Source organism: Sorex araneus, chromosome 7, assembly GCF_027595985.1.
Source record: "Sorex araneus isolate mSorAra2 chromosome 7, mSorAra2.pri, whole genome shotgun sequence".
NCBI lineage: Eukaryota > Metazoa > Chordata > Mammalia > Eulipotyphla > Soricidae > Sorex > Sorex araneus.
Genome location: NC_073308.1, coordinates 68488038 through 68509393, shown reverse-complemented (window position 1 = coordinate 68509393; position 21356 = coordinate 68488038). Strand labels below are relative to the sequence as shown.

At 47.0% G+C, this 21356-nt stretch overlaps 1 protein-coding gene and 1 non-coding gene across 2 annotated transcripts in view; one reads left to right on the top strand and one right to left on the bottom strand.

Annotated features, from left to right (window-relative positions):
• The window catches only part of RNF150 (ring finger protein 150), a 192692-nt gene that overhangs the window by 51198 nt on the left and 120138 nt on the right, over positions 1–21356 (bottom strand). The window contains exon 2 of the mRNA XM_004606202.2: positions 4936–5186. Coding sequence (XP_004606259.2) covers positions 4936–5186 — 251 coding nt within the window. The remainder of the gene's footprint in view (positions 1–4935; positions 5187–21356) is intronic.
• LOC129406714 (U2 spliceosomal RNA) lies at positions 1517–1707 on the top strand. The gene has a single exon (XR_008631187.1). It is a non-coding gene; the product is annotated as a U2 spliceosomal RNA (small nuclear RNA).

Here is a 21356-nt window from a genome sequence, read left to right as displayed (position 1 = left end):
GCAGTAATCCCTGTGGACAGGTAAGCAAAGCTTCCGTGCTGGCTGTCACCCCGCCAGTCAGGCTTAGCGGAGGCAGCGCTTCCACCAAGAGCCTGGAGCAAGACTCTGAGGGAGCTGGTGACCGGGAGCAAATCTGACACTTGGAGCAGAAAACGGGATCCAAAAGCAACAGACGTGGGTTGTTTTGTTTATTCAGCCAAGCGCTTGGCTATTTATAAAACTGTACTTAATTGGTATTATATAATATTTGGCCTCAATTCAATCACACTTTAATTTTTTTTTCTTTTTGGGTCACACCCAGCGATGCACAGGGGTTACTCCTGGCTCATGCACTCAGGAGTTACTCCTGCGGTGCTTGGGGGACCATATGGGATGCTGGGATTCAAACCCGGGTCGGCCGCGTGCAAGGCAAACGCCCTCCCCGCTGTGCTATTGCTCCAGCCCTCAATCACACTTTTTTAAAAAAAATCTAAAGCAAAGCAGAGCAATTAAGTGGCAAAAGTCACTCTCAAGCCACAGCACAGCGTTGACTCGCAGGAAGCCTGACTTTCTGTCTAAGGGGGTAAACCAGAAACCTGGTTCCAAAGCGTCATTCCAGCGACACCAATTTCTCAGCACGTGAAGCCTGTGCTCCCTAACTGTGAGCAAGGCCGGCTCCCACTGTTGGCTGCTAATTAACTCTCCTTTCGGGTGTATCTGAATAAAAACCGCGTGTTTGCTCTAGGGTCACCAGCCTCCTCACCCAGTGGGGGCTCCAAGGGGCGCCGGGGGTCCCCAGGTTCATTGAGGAACAGGACTCTGGGGTACGGCCATCTCCCCCCAGAAAGCAGAGCACGTGGCCACTGGGCTCGGCTGCACAGGGCTGGTGGACAAATTAGGGTTCCCAGGACATGGCCAGGCAGAAACCATGACCCGGCTGGAGCGAGCACCGAGCAGAGGGAGCGAAGAAGGCAGCCGCGGAGCAGCGCCCCCTGGAGGAAGGCTGGGAACTGCTGCAGAGGTGCTGAGAGCTGCAGAGAAATTCATATATGCAAAATATGACAGGGGTGGGGTGGGAGAGAAAGAGGGAGAGGGAGAGACTGCGTGGGTTGTCCTGTCCCTGTAGAGGCACCCATGGCACTCGTGATGCCCACACCTCTAGCTCGGTTTCGGCTCCCCACCTCCACACTTGTGGATTGCGGAATACAGTCAGACCTCACGGAATGTCATCAACAGGGCTCTTGTTGTTGTTTTGTTATTTTTTTTTTACTTTTTTTAAGTTTTGGGGTCACACCAGGAGGTGCTCAGGGCTTACTTCTGGCTTTGCGCTTAGGGATCACTCCCGGTGGGACTTGGGGGACCATATGGGGTACCTGGGATAGGACCCAGGTCAGCCTCTGCAAGGCAAGCCCCCTCTATCCCCGCTGTACTCTCTCAGGCCCCTCAAGTCAGTATTTGGGAAACTGCAGGTGGAGAGTGGGAGGCATGATGCAAGGCTTCTCCGAGAGCTACGGCCAGAGCCGAGGCCAGAATCCAGCCTGCTTCTCGGCCTTTTAGCTAAGATCAAGTGTAGTATCTCTTCTTATCCGCTTAGTATCGGATACGTCCTCTATCCAAGGACAATATATTAAATAGATTTTTGGAACTATGAGTTGGAATAGGAGCTTGCTCCACCCACTCCACACATCACTCTGGCATTGCAGTTCCTCCAGGAATGGTGCACAAGAAAAATAAATAAATAAATAAATAAATAAATAAATAAAAACAGAATCTAGCCTTCCAGACTCCAGAGCAGTGTTCAAATGACCTTCTCTGTGTCACTTTACGGATCAGTCCTCATGCCCCTCCATGACACCGCCTGGCAGACCCCATTCTGAGGGTGCTCAGTGAAAACCATCTAAGCCACACTTTGTCTCAGGGGAACCACGTGGAAATGATCTTGCCCAGGTAGGGTGTGTCCTGGAAGGATACGTGTTCAGGGATGATAATGAGGACTTGGCTCTAATTGGGATGTGCACAGAGCCAGCCGAGCAGAGACAGAGCTAATTCAAGTCCAATCTTTCCCATGCCCGAGTCCTTGGATACTTCACTCATTAACACCTCTGCTCTCCCTCTCAGTGGGGGCCTCTCTCACCTGAGAATCAGGGTCCTCACGCTTTAATAAGTGACTTGATTCGATGCTTATTATAGCTACCGCGCACACAGCTGCAACTTCCTGTTGGGTTCACAGAGTATTGTCCATTGAAAGACAAATATTTTTCTATAGGCTAAAGCACACTGTCTAATTTGGTCAGGAAACGTGCTGCCTTGTGCCTGATCCCAGTTTGAAGAGTGACCCTGAGGGTAACAACCTATAATTCCACAAAAGTTAATAGGATGGGAGCAGAGTAAAAACTTAAACTGGACCAACCACTTTTATTCCTTTTGTTCCATTGCTTTCCACTTTTCTTTTCCTCACCTCACTGAGTATGCAAATGTCCACTCAGATAGACAGACTCTCTATCTGTCCAGGGTCAATACGTGATGGAAATAATTACTCAACTCATTGCGGCTTGAAATTATTTTTGTTATGATTTTTGGGGCCACACCTGATGGTGCTCAGGCCTTTTTCTTGCTCTGTGCTTTTAGAGATCATTCCTGGTAACTGTGTATGTGAATGTGTGTGTGTGTGTGTGTGTGTATGTGTGTGTGTGGTTTTTGGGCCACACCCAGCAATACTCAGAGATTACTCCTGGCTCTGTGCTTAGGAATTACTCCTGACAGTGCTCTGTGGACCACAGGGGATGCCGGGGACCAAACCTAGGTCGACCACGTTAAGGCAAATGTCCTACTCACTGTACTATCGCTCCTGGCCTCAACTCTGGGTGATTCTTCGGGGACCATACACAGGGCCAGGGATTGAACTGGGAGCAGCTGAATGCAAGGCAAGGGCCTCAATCCCTATTAACCTCTATAACCTCTAACGCTCCAACCCCTTTAGCTTAAAATTTAATCCTTGCTTCCTCTACATAATGATTGCTAGGATTGTCCATAGCCTGATCCATATAGAAATATCAATCCATGAAGGGTCATTGGAGTATCTCTGCAATAATGAGAATGTGTTTGCATACTCACTGTATCACTTAGCACTGTCATCCTGTTGCTCATTGATTTGCTCGAGCAGGCACCAGTAACATCTCCATTGTGAGACTTGTTTTACTGTTTTTGGCATATCGAATACACCATGGGGAGCTTGCCAGGCTCTGCCATGCAGGCGGGACACTCTCGGTAGCTTGTTGGGCTCTCCCAGAGGGATGGAGGAATGGAACCCGGGTCGGCCACGTGCAAGGCAAACACCCTACCCGATGTGCTATCTCTTCAGCCTGTTTGCATATTATGTACAGATAAATAATATGATTTTCTTCATACTTAATCATTAGGGACTAATGGGATGAAACATATCAGTTCTACATCTATTTCACTGCCATGTGCCTAACTAGTAATAGACATTCACCTAAATTCCAAATATCCAGTAAAGTGGCTAAGCTGGTTTGGAGGTGATCATCAAGGAATTCATACACAGTAACAATGGATAATACTAATTAAGATACATGCTTAGCAACAGAGGATTTAAAAATGATACACAACTGCCTTGAACAGACCAACCTGGGTTTGAGCCTCAGCATCACATATAGTTCTTGATCTTGCCAAGCGTGATCTTTGAGCACAGATGCATGAATAAGCAAGCCCTGAGCACCACCAGGTGGGTTCATCAAACCAAAAATAAATAAAATAAAATGATACACATTAACTTATTTTGCCATCAATATTAGATGTAAAAGGAAGGTATATTCCCATTTAGTTCAGAAAATAAAAACACAGATTAACTTGCTGATATTTGGTGAGTGACAGAACTTGAGTATTATGTGGATACTAAAAATAAGTTGTCAAAGATTATTTAATGATTGGGAAAATGCTCACCACTTAATAAACAACTTATTAATAAGTAACTTAATAAAGAACTTGAAATCTATGTTGCATTCCTGCAAAGATACATATTTAATGACAGTTTACTGAGCATATATCTATGTTTATATCTATATTTTTATCTTTCTATGTGATTAAGCACCTGAAAGGTAATGTTATCAATCACTAACAATTCAGTTGAAATAGCATGTATGTTTGTCTTCCTTTAGTATTTTCCCGATTGCCAAAATTTATTAGGACGATGATGATATGTCATTTTGAAAATCAAGAGAAAAGCAGCAGCAATATTTCAAAAATTTATTCCAGATGCTACAGAACATTTAAGGAGTCATTACCACAAAATAGACAGGAAAAAAACTAAACTAAAAAAACTGAAAAAAAAAAAAAAACCTTTCATCTCCTGAAGCGAACAGTGGTGAACTTACTGGCTTAGAGAAAATTTTTGGAAATATAAGAATCACCTGATCCGGTGCTACTTAAGAGACTCCTGGGCCAGGCTGTCTTCTTAGGCCAGTATATTTGTTCCATGAACATGATTAAAAACACCATAAATTGTGGATGAATAATTTCACATGTTAGTCTCAAGGTAAAAGTACACAAATACTAAATGAAACACTAAGAAGTAGCTTTTAGAACATTGAGCGATCACCATGTCCCGAGAATTCAGGCAGGTTCTACAACGGGAAAGCCATTCATGTAATCCATTGTAATTCGTGGATTGAAAGAGACAACCCAGGCCACACCAGTGTAAAGGCATCTTCTGAAACTGAACATCCATTTTAGGGGCTCATTTTTCTTTTTTGAGTCAATGAGGATATTAAGGGAGAAATGAGAATAATATCCAGCATTTATCTTGTGTGGGCTCAAAGGGGTCACCTTGATTTTTGCTTTGTATTTTCTGTGATTTCCAATGTCTCCCAGGTCTGCTTGCACTTTGGGAATCACTGTATTGATTGCATTCATAAATTGGATGCATCATTGGCTACTCACCTGGTTCCTGTCTCTGGCATTAGCATATCGGAACCTCTGGATATAATAAAAGACCAGCCAGGCGAGGGAGATGATCATGAGGACGATGAAGGAGATGGAGACAAACACCACTGAGGTGCGGCTCACGTACTTCTGCAGGTTGCGGGTGCCAATGGTGATGTACATGGTCACGGTGACGTTCCTGTCCAGCAGGCTGACCAATTCCCTCCCTTTGGGCTCAGGAATCATGATTGCCACGATATCCTCTACACCTGTTGGGAGAGAGACATCAAGGGAAAGGGATGAGTGGGCAGAACTCAGGGAAATTCTTCAACCAGAGATAATGCAGCCAACCAACCAACCAATCAACCAACATAACCAACCAACCAACTAACCAACTAACCAACCAACACAACCAACACAATCAACCAACAAATCAACCAACCAACTCAGCCAACCAATAAACAACCACAACCAACCAACCATCTAACCAACCAATCAACCAACCAACATAACCAACCAACACAGCCAACCAATCAACCAACACAACCAACACAATCAACCAACCAATCAACTAACCAATAAACCAACCAATCAACTACCACAACCAACCATCCAACCAACCAACAAACCAACATAACCAACCAACACAACCAACCAATCAACCAATACAAACAACACAATCCACCAACCAATCAGCTAACCAATAAACCAACCAATCAACCACCACAACCAACCAACCATCTAACCAACCAACCAATCAACTAACACAACCAACACAATCAACCAACCAATCAACCAATCAACCAACATAACTAACCAACCAACTAATCAACTAACCAACCAACATAACAACCAACCAATCAACTAATCAATAAACCAACAAATCAACTAACACAGCCAACCAACCAGTTAACCAACCGACCAACCAACCAACCAATCAACCAACCAACCAACCAACCAATCAACCAACCAACTAACCAACCAATCAATGCCATGAGGGTGCCAATTCTATGCCGAAGCTCATGACCAGGATTACAAATGTCGAGAGTCTGACACAGAGTCAGCTTTTCTTTCTAAGGCTCCTATGCAATGCTGTCATCTTGTCTTTGAGAAAAGGCCCCCAAATGGGGCCTGCAAAGCCGTGACAGTTCAGTTCAACTCTCCTGGGGACTGACCCTAGGATAGGGGGCACCTTACCAGCGACGCTGGCTTACAATTATGTTGCATTTCACGGGTCCCTGAGGAGGGGGCAAAACCCTTTCTCTCCCATGGTAAAGGAATAAGTGCCTGTTTTATCCATCTGTCTGAAAGCAAGCTGTTCCCTACGCAGACTTGATGGATACTCAATCAACCACCACTGGCTTTTTCATAGCAATTCGCCCTGCTAGTGCGGATCAAAGCAGCCCGAAATAAGGTTTCTTAACGACCTCTAACACAATTTCCCAGCACACACAAGTCCTCTCAGAAAGAGTTTCTGCTTCTTTGATCTAATTCAGTGAGTCTGGCTTGTGGCTCCCCAGACAGTGCAGAGAATGGAGGTAAACAGATATCCCGAAATTTCATTTCCTCTGCCCTCAACGATGCACCCCTTCCACGGACCTGTCACTAGAAACTCCCTTGGATTCTGGTCGTCTGGGTCACTGAGCCTGTTCCCCATGACATTAAGTGAGGCTTAGCCCCTGGGTGAGAATTCTGGGCTCTCAACAAGGGAGCCTTTTGTAAGGCTACGACGTCAACCCCAACTATATCCACTGGACATTATCAGATGGGTATCAGTGTCACACATATGTTCGCAGGTATCTCCCACCTGGAATGCCTATCTGCACCACTCCTCAGGGGTCCTACTGCCACATGCATATATCCCATTACCTGGGCTCCCCGCACGTTAGAGTGAGCAAATGTGCTATGAGGGTAGTACAGATTCAGGACAAATTCAATAGTGCTACAGCGGCCCAAAGCTGGCTCCTTCAGGGAGCCAGACAGCACCACCAGATTCTGTTTGCTCTGGATTGCATAAGCCGCTTAGAAACCACTCAGGGATTTGGACCTGACCTTGATCTCAATGCAGGTTTTTCAGTCCTAAATTCCTGGATGACATTTCACTTTGGATGAATAAATACTCTAAAAAACGCCAACGGCACACAGATGTATCTGTGTAGGGGCCATCAATGACATATCTGAAAAAAAAATGTCCGAAACCTTAGTAGGGGCTCAACGGCTCAGCCATAAAGCCACAGAAGGTTTCTAGCTAGCTGTGATACCTGGGAATGACTCGAAGTGATGGCTTGCATTTCAACTTTGCAGAATTTACTGACAGTTCTGAGGCCCCTGCTCTTTGCGTATTTCTTTTGACTAATGGGTCTGAGTGCGGTGGAGGGGTGGTAAAGGGCTGTGCGGGCTGGCAGATCTTTCCAGAAATGTGATCTTCTTTGTCAACAGGACCAATGAGACCTGAGGGAGGTCCAGGTGATGCTGCTATTTTATATCTATTTAACTATTTGTAACTTTTCACCTTGAACTGTTTTTTATAAATTTTAAGTGTTTCTATCTTTGTCCCTAGAATTCATTTATTTAAGGAATATCCCAATTATTTATAAGATTTTCCATTCTCAGACTTGCAAAATTCTTACATTGAGTAGTCACATTTTATTTATACGTTCTTTTATGATTTCTAATGTTTGGGAGGTGGGGTTTGGCCACACCGGATGGTGCTCAGAGACTATTCCGGGATCTGTGCTTGGGGCATGATCTCTGGTGGTGCTTAGGGGACCATCTTTGACGGTGGGAATGAGACCAGGGTGGGCCCCATGCAAGACAAGCACATTCCCCCCTGTGGCATCTCTCCGGCCCACGGCATCCAGATTTGATCTCTGATTAGAAAACTCTTTTCCACCCTGACAACAAAAACAGGCCTCAAGAATTAGGTCTCAAACCTTATAGTTTTGCATTTTACATCTAAAGCCTGAACAACGTGAATGCATTTTAAGAACAACACAGTAGGTTTGGAGATTTTCTAGTGTAATAGGCAGAGAGGAGACAGAGAAGATGCAGTTAATTCCCCCCCAGCCCCCCCTCCCCCCCGCCTCTAGTTCTCAGGCATATTTGGGTTGATTTTTTAGATTTTATCACCAGATTTCCCTATCTTTTGTTGGAGTTGCATCAGGGGGTGTTTTTTTGTTTTGTTTTGTGTTATTTTGTTTGACTTGTTTATTTCGGTTCTTGGTCACACCTGGCAGGCTTCAGGGGCCACTCAGATTAGGGAGTCACTTCTGGTGGTGCTTGGGGAATCGTTCAGAGATGGTGATCGACGACACCTCCCACACCCCTGCATGCAAAGCGCACGCGAGTCCCATGGAGCTCTCCCTAGTCCCGGTGCAGCTCGGAACACATTTATTATCTGGTAGCCCAGTTCTTTCCTTCCTATTGGGAGGCCCCTGGCCACTTTCCTGTTATCTGCATGTGCGTCAGACACCGTGCATCCCCAAGGGAGGACGATGCTCTGAGTGAAGCTGTTGTTTCCCACCCTAGCTCAGAGAGTTAAGAAGAGGCTGGAACCAAATTCTGGACATCCACAAAGTTTTAAGTTACTCATCATCCATTTTCAGGGATGTGAGCGAATGTTTTCTCTTTCTGCAGGGTAAAGACAACGAGCTATTTAAGGCTCAGTGCCCAGTTCCATTATTCACAGGGCCACACCTCCCTGAGCCAGGATAAGCCCTTAGAGAGAGGAACAGTGAAGAGGAGCAGTTGTGCTCATCCGGACTTTCACCGTAACCCTATTCAATACTGATGGTAAATGTTTGGGCTTCGGGGACTTGAGGGAGGTTTCTCTCATGCTCTGGGGCTGTGCGTGGTGGATCATAAAGAGAAATTCTGGGCATACACTTTCATGGACTGGAGCGATAGCACAACAGGTAGGGCGTCTGCCTTGCACGCGGTCCACCCGGTTGGATTACTCCGTTCCTCTCAGACAGCCTGGCAAGTTATCGAGAGTATCCCGCCTGCACGGCAGAGCCTGGCAAGCTCCCTCTGGCGTATTCGACATGCCAAAAACATTAACAACGAGTCTCACAATGGAGATGCTACTGGTGCACGCTCCAGCAAATTGATGAACAATGGGATGACAGTGCTATAGTACAGTGCTACACCTTCATTACTGTTGAATCCATCACTCAAAATAGAGAGAGTTAATGGCTCGATGGTGAGATGCAACAATATTCCCACATTTTCTTTGATGAAAATATTTTTGATCATTTTAGTGAATTATAACAGGCAATATAAAATAAATGATTCAGGGCCTGCTGGAGGGGCAGGCTAGAAGGGTGGTTGGGAAAATTGAAAATAATGGTGGTGGATGAATGTAATAAATCATGAACAACTTTATAAAAATGAATGAGTGAATGAATTTTTAAAAACTGAGGTAGCCCGTAATGGTACACAGTGATGAGGACTGGGCTGAGAGATGTGCTCTGGGTGATGGAGGCAGAGCAGGGGGGAACCATTGCAAGTTTGGGGGGGGTCTGGTCTGCCCAGTGACGGGAGGGCACTAATTTAAATAGGCGGACAACTCCCCTGTCTTTAAAAACAGCTTTTGTTCATTGAGATCCTGTGGTTCTCAATGTTACTGATGATGAATTCTCATGTACACAATTCCAACCCCACACCCATCACCAGCGCACCCACATCCCTCTCCCAAGAACCCCAATGCCCCTCCCTCTCAACCCCGCAGGTCAGTTGTGTGGGTCAGTCCTCACCCCTGCCTTTGTGGCTCCCCTGCTGTGTGTCTTTGAGTCCCATCTGAGAGCTCATCTGCACCCGGCCCTCTCCGGAGTGACGTCACCCAACATGCCGTCCTCTAGTTCCACCATGCTGCTGCAAACGGAATGATTTTGCTTTTTTTCTTAGAGGTGCACAGTGTACATAGACCTGAATTTTTCCTCCTTTGGGAAGCTGCAGCTTCGGCATCAGGGAGAATCAAGCCTCCCCCCCACCCCTGCACCCCAATTCTCCCCGGTCCTCCCCAGGGACAGATGGTCTTTCACTTCGACTTAGGATTTTACTTTATTATTTATTTTGATGTTTGGGCCACATCCAGCTGTGCTCAGAGCTTACTGTGCTCAGAGCCGCTGAGCGCAGGGATCACTCCTGGCAGTGCTCAGGGGACCAGATGGGATGCCAGGGATCGAGTCCAGGTTGGCTGCGTGGAAGCCAAGGGCCCTACCTGCTCTCCTATTGCCCTAGCCCCACGATTTGATTTTATTTTTCTATACTTGGCGGTGCTCAGAGGCTATTCTGAGTTCCGTGCTCAGGGGTCACCCAGGGCGGTGCTGGGAGGATGAGGCCGTGCCCGGGACGGGGCTGGGGCCCGTCCTGCCGCACGGGAAGCATGCATGCACTCAGCCTACGGAGCTGCCCCTCCGGGCCTTCCACTCAGGAATGGCTTCAGACTGTATGACGGTGTGAAAGCAGAGCAGGCTCGGTAGAAACTGGACCTCCCATTCTGGACACTGAGCTTTCCCCAGGTACCCGATGCTGTGAGTGGAAGCTGTGCTATTTGGTACCCGGGTCCGGTGAACGTCTCTTTAGCAGACGATGTTTTTAAACACTCAGTGGGCCCCTCCCTGCCCAGTGGGGGAAGGCGCGTCTGTTGCTCAGTGTCATTGCTTCTGAGGGTGTGCAAGGGAAGGTGGGGAGGGACCAAGGGCGGGAGCGGGAGGGTAGGCTGGGAGCCCAGCGCCGGCCCGATCTCCCAGGGAGATGCGGTGCCAAAGGCTCCGGATTCAGGCAGCAGCAGTTCACCGACAGCACCGTCGTCTCCTCCCTTCCCTTCGCTGTTGTGCAGGGATGTCCGCACTGGCACCCTTGGTCGGGTGGTGCCCAGACTCCAAGGGCACCGCGGGGGCCTCCTGTGGGCATGTAGGCTGCTGCAGGGGGTCAAACCTGAGGCCTCTGCCTGCGCAGCTCTCCCTGGGCCCTAGAGAGCACTTAAAAAAATTTCAAGAATATTCTATTGGTGCAGTGAAGATCGGTGCTGGGGGAAATTTGCACGGCAGGATCAGAGCCACCCAGACCTGATGCCCTGATGCCCGACGGGTCCAGTAGCCAAGCCCAAGGCGCAGTTCTCTGCAACCCCTTCACTAGGATACCTAAGACGGCAGTTCAGAGGCACCAGAGCGAATGCCTGTTTGATTCTTCTTCTCACTCTGGACCTGCTCTTCTGTCCTTCCCAGTGGCAAGCACGACCAAGCCCGAACTTCCTCACCCTGGAACCTCTCTTCCCTGGAAGCCCCCTGCAGGGACCATCAGCCCAGAGCACATTTTCTGAGGCATTTTCTGAGGATGAGGCAGGCGACGAGGCGGACCCCTTGGGCGGAAGGAAGCGCTGTGGGTTTAATACTGAGGGCCTCCTTTTCCCCAATTACACCTCCCACCCTTCTTCCTCCCCGAGGCTCTTTCTCTTTCTGGGTGAGAGCTGTTTGGTAATTACTGGGTATTTGGGCCAAGCTCCTCAGCCCTGGGCGGGAGTGTACAGCAGAACCGGCAGAGCCTCCCCGCCAGACAACAGCGGGCGGGTCTGTCTTTTTAATGCTTCCTTTCCCCAGAAGACAGCTTAATTGCCATTCTCTAATTTGTATATGCAGATAAGGAATGAATCCCAACAAAAAAGTGCAGAGAGCCAGGGAACTGTTTAATGGCCAGGACATCCTCCACTGGTACCTTGAAGATGAGTGTGTTCAAACATTGCCGGAGGAGAATGTCGGGGACCTGGGCACAGGGGGGTGCGGATTCCCCAGCTGCGGCTCAGTCCTTTCTGGGGGCGGGAAGTTCCTCTTAGGCTCCTGCAATCAAAAACCCATTTCCAGATTTCCCCCAACCTCTGCTTTAGTCTCCCGGCAGCCCTCTTGAACTTAGGCAATAATAAGAAAAACCTAGCACAGAGGGTAGTGCTTTCGCCTTGCACACAGTCGACCCGAGTTCGATTCCTCTGCCTCTCTCAGAGAGCCCGGCAAGCTACCGAGAATATCTCGCCCCCATGGCAGAGCCTGGCAAGCTACCTGTGGCGTATTGGATATGCCAAAAACAGTAACAATAAGTCTCATAATGGAGATGTTACTGGTGCCCGCTCGAGCAAATCGATGAGCAACAGGATGACAGTGATACAGTGACAGTGAATAGGAAAAACCTACAGTATTCTATTTGTAGACTTTTTCTATTTATATATTTCTTATGTACAGGTTTTTTCAAATTTATACATATAATATGTAGAACTCTTGGTTATCATGTATTCTCAAGTGAGATAGTGAAATGGTTTTAAGCCCGAGCAATAGTACAAAGGGCAGGATGTTTGCTGACCCAGGTTTTATCCCTGGCACCAATTTTGGTCCCCTGAGGCCACCAAGAGTGACTTTGAGTGAAGATACAGGAGTAAGCCCCGAACACAGCTGGGTGAGTCCAACAAAGCCAGCCAAGACCCACATAAATGCTACATATGACCACGTGGACAGTTCTCTGTTTGCCAAGACGGAAGCTCCGGTGTTTTAATGTAGAGGGCCTCTTTCTCCAACAGTGACAGCCTCTAGGGAATGATTAAAACTAGAAACTGATGGCAGCAACACACTGTAGCACTGTAGCACTGTCGTCCCATTGTTCATCGATTTGCTTGAGCGGGCACCAGTAACGTCTCCATTATGAGACTTGTTGTTACTGTTTTTGGCATATAGAATATGCCACAGGTAGCTTGCCAGGCTCTGCTGTGCGGGCGGGATACTCTCAGTAGCTTGCCGGGCTCTCCGAGAGGGACGGAAGAATCAAACCCGGGTCGGCTGCGTGCTAGGCAAACGCCCTACCTACTGTGCTATCGCTCCAGTCCCTCCCAGAAACAACACAGAGAACGAGATATTAGCACTTACTTGTGTTATGCCCATGACTCAGTTTCCCAAAGACTACCATGGAGCCGACTTCGACGCAAACACAGGAGGGTCTTTATTGCAAGCTCGAGGTTGGTCTCCCAGGCAACACCAACGCAGCGGGTTGAAGCTGAGAGCCCTGAACCCTTAAGGAGCAAGGGGTGATAGAGGGTTTACAGCGGGAAGCGGGGAACTTGAACATGACTACAAGATCGGTTCATCTTCACAGTTTGAAGAGTGGAGCACGGCATGACAGGCTACATTCAACCTTAGCCCGTTACCAGCATGTGCGTGTAATCTAGGGGGGCCACCTGTGCTGGGAGCCCCTGGCAAGGCGCTTCTGAGTAGCTGTGGCCTGGGAGGTTCAGGCTTTAGGCATCCAGTGGTGTTTTTAGACACGGGCCCTTTGTTCTTGGGATGGGCTGTTCAAGTTCCCGTAAACGAAAAGTCTGGCCTAATGGAACCCGTCCACTAGTGAAGCTATCATGGCGTAGCTTTGGCTCCTCAGCTTGGACTTCTCCACTTTCCTCCAATGCAGATTTTTTTTTTTAATAAATGTGCATAAAAGTCTATCATGTGTAGAGTCAGATAAGCACGTCCACAATGGAAATATGGAAAGAGTTTATCACTACAAAGGAATTCCCTCCCCGTAGAATTCTTTCCAGATCCTTCATATCCACTTCCTAGCTAGAGATTTTTCCTTCCTAGAATATTCTATAAATGGAATCGTACAGTCTATAACCCTGATACTCACTGGCTTATTTTTTTCCTCACTCATACCAATGCCATTAATATTGGCCCAGGATACAGCATGTAGGGACATGTAAAATTTTCTATGAATCTATGATGTATAACCGTAAGAGAGTGATTGAATACGAGGCATTTTATTTATAGTGCTAATTGTACCATTTTCTTGGGACACAGACAGTAAATCAGACTCAAGAGAACTTTTCACTTATGGGAATTTAAAATATGGTTAAAAGAAATATGTTAGCATCAAGGCTGAATTAAGATGAATAACATAAAATTGTATTTGATTGTTTTTTTTGCAATGATTCATTTTTTCACAGGGTAAATAATCAAACTGTGCTTACCTATAAGATGTTTTGAATTCTAATTTTAATTTAGACAAAAACTAACATATTCTTAAATCTCATTCAGCAGCAAATTAATGGGACCACAGGAATAAAGGGTATGAGAGAGCCAAATTCTCCAGCCTCTCTCCTTATCAATCTAATAAGTGAAATTACACAGCAGAGTCATTTGTCATAACTTCCAGTTGCTTGACCTTAGATTTACTAAATCTCTAGCATTGAGTTCATTATCTCCAAATCTCTAATCTTGGTACCTAGTCCAAAGGGGTGAGTGATTATTAAAGGTGACAACGTATATAACAAACCTAGAAAACAGTAAGTATGGTATAAACATTAAGTTATTATTATGAGCACATTTGACTTTCATCTATCAAAAAAATAATGTTTTAGACAGTGCAACTTTAGACCAAAGGGAGCAGGATGAGAGTGGGAAGGAACGATTAGTTGGGAGGGGTGGGAAGGGACACATCAACCTTGGTTTCCAGGGGGACTGAGAAAGGAGGAGCATCTGCATACTACGGGCTCTTCTTCCCCAAGAACCTAGATTTGCCAAGAAGTTTGCCATTTCTGCAACATGAAGGGGTTAGGTTTCCCCCTCTAGTGAGTTAATAAGTGGAGAACCAAATGAAGATGAATAAAGAATTAATCTTCCATGGAGAAAAAATAAACACAAATACACAAATAATGACCCACTTCACTGTTCTCTCAAGGTAGTGAAACATAAAAATTATATAACTTTTAGTTGAAAACAGCCCATCATCAAAGAAAACATAGAGTGGTGCTTTGTTTTGTTTCTGAAAAACTGGGAAAAAACACATCAATTATTCCTCATTAGGCCTGGAGTGGTAACAGAGCGGGTAGGACGTTTGCCTTGCACGTGGCTGACCCAGGTTCGACTCCTCCGTCCCTTTCAGAGAGCCCAGCAAGCTACCGAGAGTATCCCGCCCGCACGGCAGAGCCTGGCAAGCTACCTGTGGCGTATTTGATATGCCAAAAACAGTAACAACAAGTCTCACAATGGAGACGTTACTGGTGCCCGCTTGAGCAAATTGATGAACAACGGGACGAGAGTTCTACAGTGCTACAGACTATTTTTAACTGTGCATGACAAAAACTTGTCATAAGTTATAAGTAATGAACAACTCCACTATCTTACATTTAATGAATGTAGATCTCATTACAGTATATTATTCGGTACCACTATACAGAATATAGAGATAGACACAAAGTCTCTCCTCCCAACTCTCACTGATTTTTGGAGCTGGCTTTCCCAATTCATTGAGCAATTAATTCTGAAATGCCTCTTCAATTTACTAAATTCATCTGTCTCTTTTAGCATTCTCCAAAGTTATTTCCAGTAGTCATTGGAAACTAGACATAACTCCCTGTAAGAAAAGTCCATGCTCCTGGAAGAGAGCGACAGAGTCTCTTGCCCCCGCGCCCGGCTGTCTTCACCGGGGCCCCTCGGAGCGGGGTGGGTTGAGTTTCCCTCCATGCCCTGAGCAGAGCCCTGGCAGCCGAAGACTTCTGGAACTCAGCCACAGCCATGCTCAAGGCTCCTCTCCACATGTTCGGACAAGCCTCACGCATGAAGGAACCGGCAGAGGAACCCAGGTGTGTGGGACCAGGGTCTGAGATCTCTAAGTCTGCTAGAATCGGGACTGGGCCTCCTCCACTCAGACCCCCCATTTTCCAGTAGCTTGGAAGCCACACTCATAAACTGCCCTTGGCGCTGTGTAATTCCACCAGTGGCGAAGATCCAGAGACTATAAAACAACGCTCCCGGAAGCGATCTCTTATAGACTAGTTCCCCCTCTCAGAGAACCTGGCAAGATACTGAGAGCATCCTGCCTGCATGGCAGAGCCTGGCAAGCTCTCTGCGGTGTATTTGATATGCCAATTACAGCAACAATGATGGGTCGCGTTCCTCGTACCCTGAAAGAGCCTCCAATGTGGCACCGCTGGAAAGAACGAGTAAAGAGAGGCTAAAATCTCAGGGCTAGGACGAATGGAGACATTCTGGCGCCCGCTTGAGAAAATCGATGATCAATGGGATGACAGTGACACAGTGATAAGAAAAGTCCAGATTTTAAGACCTCTTTCTTATTAGTAAGAGATTTGGGATGGGGGTTTCGAGGTGCTGGAGATACCCACACAATTGTCCCTTATGGTAAATGACATCGACTCTAAATTAAATTATTTATGTCTGTTAAGAGACTAACAACTAATATATTGAAAAACTATCCAAAGTGGGATAGAACTTGAAATGCTTCGGTCAACAGTTAACAGTCAACGGACTTCTTGAGGACCAGAGTTGTGGAAAACAACTGGGAATATCCTTGGCCAGACCCACAAATTGCAATAACTAGCTGTGATGAATGTTATCATGCAATGCTTGTATACCTACATGTGATGGAGGGGATACAGTGTCATTGTCCACCAGTCGCCATTAATTGTTCTCTGGTCAGAGGGAACTGGGCCTTGAACTACAACTGTCATGACCGAGGGAGGAGAGGGAAGAACTTTTTCCATTTTATTTCACTGAAGTTTCCACTTAGAATCACCAATCAGTTCAAATATTGGAAACCTTCTGACTTTGTCTGAAACAATCTGGGCATGAGAATCTACTTTCTTCAGGTGTGTGTGTGTGTTTTGTTTTGTTTTATAAAATACAAATGCAGATAAGGGCCCGGAGGATGAGCCCAGGGGCTTGAAGCAGCTGCCTTGCAAGTATCTGGTCATGAGTTCGAGCCCCCGGGTCACTCATACGTGACTCTGGCAGCTCTGCTGTTAGCACTTCCTGGCAATGCGAGTGATTCCCACACATCAGGTGTGAGCGTGCTTCCCAGCAGGGCGGGGGTGTGTGTGTGTGTGACACCCTCCGCCAGGAACATCAGAACTAAAGAGATATACAAGCCCCACAAACAGGAAATGTGACCTGGGGAACAAGTGTGTGAGCCCCACTTCAGCGCACGGCAAGTGCCACGGCCATCACGTGTGTCTCGACTAAGAGTGAGTGTGTGCGCCAGCACCACAATCCAGAGGGTGCAAAGCCAGTGTGCCAGACCATGGCCAGCTAACCTGTGACCCCGACAAATGCCTGAGGAAGCATGTGGGAGGACCGCAAAAGGGCAGGGAGTGTGTGTCACCCAGGGCCATTGCAACATACAGCAAGGGGAGGTAAGAGGGGAACAAAAATGTAATACAAACAAGGAACAAATACCGGCCAAGCTTGCCTGTGTCGGCTGAGTACTGAGCATCCAAACGGAGTTGTACCAAAGCGTAGGACAGACAGCATGTTTGAATGTCACAAGCAATGGCCAGTGTTGCTAATAATGAGGCATGTTTATGCTATGATATGTTCTGACGATAATTGTTTTCTATATATAGGGTTATATACAATATTGCATTTTCTCTTGTTTATTGTTTTTACTTTGTGGATCCTTGAAAGTTGAAGGTTCCTGCCAGTCAGCCACAGTTTCTTTTGCTAGCCTAGGGGGTGGAATCTGCCAGGAAAAAAAAAAAAAAGGATGAAGACAAGAAAATAGCACTTCCTGTTCTCCGGCAGCTGACATTTTAAAGGAATGTCACACATTCAGTAACAATATCGAAGCCAAACTCAAAAGCAATAGAAAGAAGTTCGAGTATACTAAACTTCCTCACTAAACAGAGCTGTTCTCACACAGGAATAGGTTACTGACAGTGAAGGGACTTCCAGAAAGCGTGGAAGAAGCAATGTTATCGCTGGTGCAGAGGGACTGGTGGACTGGGGGAGGGGCCTCAAGTTGTCGCATCACATGCCCGGCATGAGTGAGCTTGAGTCATCCTGGCACTGCGTGGCCCCTGCCACAGTCCTGCCAAATGGAGCCCCCACAGAAGACTTTCTTTGATAAAATCTAATTGTTGTTAAAATTACCACACACACACACACACACACACACAGAGTCACATATACACATGCATACACACGCACCTTGCTCTACCCAAACACAAAGGTGAATGCTTTGCCCAATAGTTGCTTTCTAGAAATGAACGGATAAAAATCACTGTCCCTGTCACTGTCATCCCATTGCTCATCGATTTGCTTGAGCGGGCACCAGTAACGTCTCCATTGTGAGACTTGTTACTGTTTTTGGCATATCAAATATGCCACGGGGAGCTTGCCAGGCTCTGCTGTGCGGGCAGGACACTCTCGGTAGCTTGTTGGGCTCTTCAAGAGGGTCGGAGGAATTGATCCCAGGTCGGCTGCGTGCAAGGTAAATCACTCCAGTCCAGTTTGGTGAGGTCTCGGTGGGACCTCACCAAACCAAATGGATAGAAATGAGTAGAATAATTGAACCGGTGACGAGGCCACACATGGTCCATCTCCAACTCTGACAGCACGTCCTCGACAGATAAGGAAAACAGGGTGCAAGCCAAGCATCTGCTAGGGGGATGAACACCCAGCCATTCTCCAGTCCCATTTATACTCCCGTTAATGGAACCCCCTTCCCCACCGTCGCAAAGCCCCTCCACGTAAATGAGTCATGCTCAGAAGCATCCATCCTTTCCATTTTCTGTATTTTATTTTCTTATTTCGTAAAGGCGCTACATCCAGACCTGCTGGGGCCCCAGGGGGTGGAACTAGGAGTCTCACATGCACACTGGGCAAGTTTTCTGCCACCTGCACGATCTCCCTGGCTCCCTAACTTTCCCTGGCACATCCTTTCAGACGGCCTTCTACATCTCTAAATAAGATGCTCCGATGGACATTTCTTCGATGATCAATTTCGGACATTTCTACCAACATCCTGCTGATACGTGAGGACCTAATTTTTTTTAACCTTTTTTTTTTTTGGCTTTTTGGGTCACACCCGGCATTGCACAGGGGTTACCTCCTGACTTTGCACTCAGGAATTACCCCTGGCAGTGCTCAGGGGACCATATGGGATGCTGGGAATCGAACCCGGGTTTGGCCGCTTGCAAGGCAAACGCCCTACCCGCTGTGCTATAGCTCCAGCCCGTGAGGACCTAATTTGTACCCATCCCGAGGTCCTCTGTCATCTCTCACAGACCAAACCACTAGCGTCTAATGCAAGCATGGCTCATGGTTGGGCCAGGCTGTGTGTTACAATGACATGTCGTTCCTCTAAAGCTAATCACGGCATCAGGTTTCCGTCTCCTGTCTTTTATATTTCCATCCATGCCCACCCCAAGCTACGTGCTGTGCCTGCCAAAGACTTGACAATAACATTGCCCACGGCCCTCCAACACGCTCATCTCCTCTGTCTGTTTGACAGAGCGATGTCCCTCCTAACACCCGCTGTTTTGCTCCAACATGAACCAGCTGCAGCTGTCACTGGGGAGCTTATTCCCCGTGGCTATCGTGGAGCTGAACACGCTACTTTTCCCCCTTTCAGTTTACAGCCAACTTCAAAACGGTTTCTCTCTTTTTGCTTCTTTCTGGGCCAGGCCCGGTGATACTCAGGGCTTCCCTGGGGTGACCCCTGAACCATCTGGGCTCAACAGGGTTGGCAAGTGGGGTCGAGAAGTCTCCGTGCCAGGGGAGTGGAGACCCAGATGGAACCCCAAAGCGGGGGCCCTTTGGCTCCTGCGTATCTCAAGGGCTCGTCCAGAGAAGACAGCAATTTAATTTTATCGATGGGAACCATACTCAGAGATGTCCAGGACAGACTCTGGCTCTGTGCTCAGGGATAGCTCTTGGCGGTTCTCAGGGAAACCATAGGGGGTGTCGGGGATTTGACTGAGGATGGTCGCCTGCAAGACAAGTCCCTTAACTGCCTCTCTGGGCTGAGGCAGCAGTTTGCAACAGGCTGCTGAAGTGCCGCAAAAGAGCTGCAGAGGACTTGTGCAGAGGCACAGAGCCCTGCTCCTCAGAGCCACGCGGGCCCCAGCTGCCACGCTCACCTCCACATTCTGCAAGAAGGGAGAAGAAGACAGATCTAGAGAATTGCCCAAGACTACAAGGAGGTTGGTGGCAGCTTCTAAGTAGGCTTTTAAACATTTAGAGAGACAAAAAGAACTGATTGCTAATAGATAAATTATGATCTTGCAGATGGATATTGTCATTTTGTACTAGCTAAGCTTCCAGGAAGAAGTAAAGTCATTTAAATATTCATACCCTTGGTTCTAACTCTTGGGTGTTGTCCTGTAATCACATAACAACCAAATGTGTAAGCACCAAGCCACAGTCTTTCTGTATCGTTTTTGTTGTTGTTGTTCTAACACTTTTAATCACACATGACACAAGCCTTGTGGACTTATTAATTATTTATTGTCTGGCTTCGGCGATGAGGGTACTTGAAGGAAATTCTAGGTCACAAGGAGGCCGGTTCTAAAAAGTTGCACCAGCATAGGCTGCCAAACAGGGCATTTTTGCTTTCTATATCTTTAGACATGAGACAGAAGGAAGCCACTGACCTATTTGTAGAGAGAAATTGAGCGGAAAGGTGAGCTGTGGTTAGAACACACACATGCTGTTTTGTAATGACACACGCCTAAATCTTGCTGGATGCCACAAGAAACTATTTCTTCAATACATAATAAAAAAAAACATTTTTCAGAGGGGTCCAGAGTCCAGAGTGATAGTACAGCGGGTAGGGCACTTGCCTTGCATGCAGCTGACCTGGAGTTCAATCTCTGGCATCCCATGTGGTCCCCGGGGCATTGGCAAGAGTGATCCCTGAGCACAGAGCCAGGAGGGGTTTTGGACCGTACCCAGAGGTGCTCAGGAGCCATTCCCTCAAACCTGGGTTGCAGCCACTGAAGCTGCACTTTATCTCCAGCCCTTCTATCAATATAAAATTTTACAAAGTATTACATTACCTGTTATCAAAAGCAACCACTTTTTAGGGAAAATAAATGTAGTTTCCAAATCAAACAAGTCCAGGTGAAAAATTGGAAAAGGATTGTTCTTTCCTGTGAACTTGCTTTATAACTCCTACTTAAGCGAAATGATTGTGAGGTTACCTAGAGAACTCGGCTGCTCCAGTCATTTTAGGCTGGGCACGTGCCAGCGCACACAGGCCTATTCTATGTTCTGCACACAAAAGCCGAAGGCTTCTCCTCAGGCCCAGAAGACAGGCCTGTGTGTGCGTCTGGGCCTCAGGCTGTTCATTACTTGCCCTTTGCAGCTTCTAGAAATGACAACTTGCATTCTCTTTTGTAAACACGGCTGCAGAGAGAGAAAATGATAGCGTTCTACACCACACCAACAACTTTCAGTTGGGGGATCATTTGCAAATATTACTCTCTGAAGTCTCAGAACTCTTCCAGCCAATTACAACCATAAAACTTCATTTCCTCGCTAGGAACGTATTGCTCCGAGTGTCAAGACTTCAGTCTTAGAAAAGACTCGAGTGGAGGCAAAAGCAAGCTACAGGCTTGAGTTGCCGAGCAACCCACAGAACATCTTGCTCAAAGATGAGGCAAAAATACA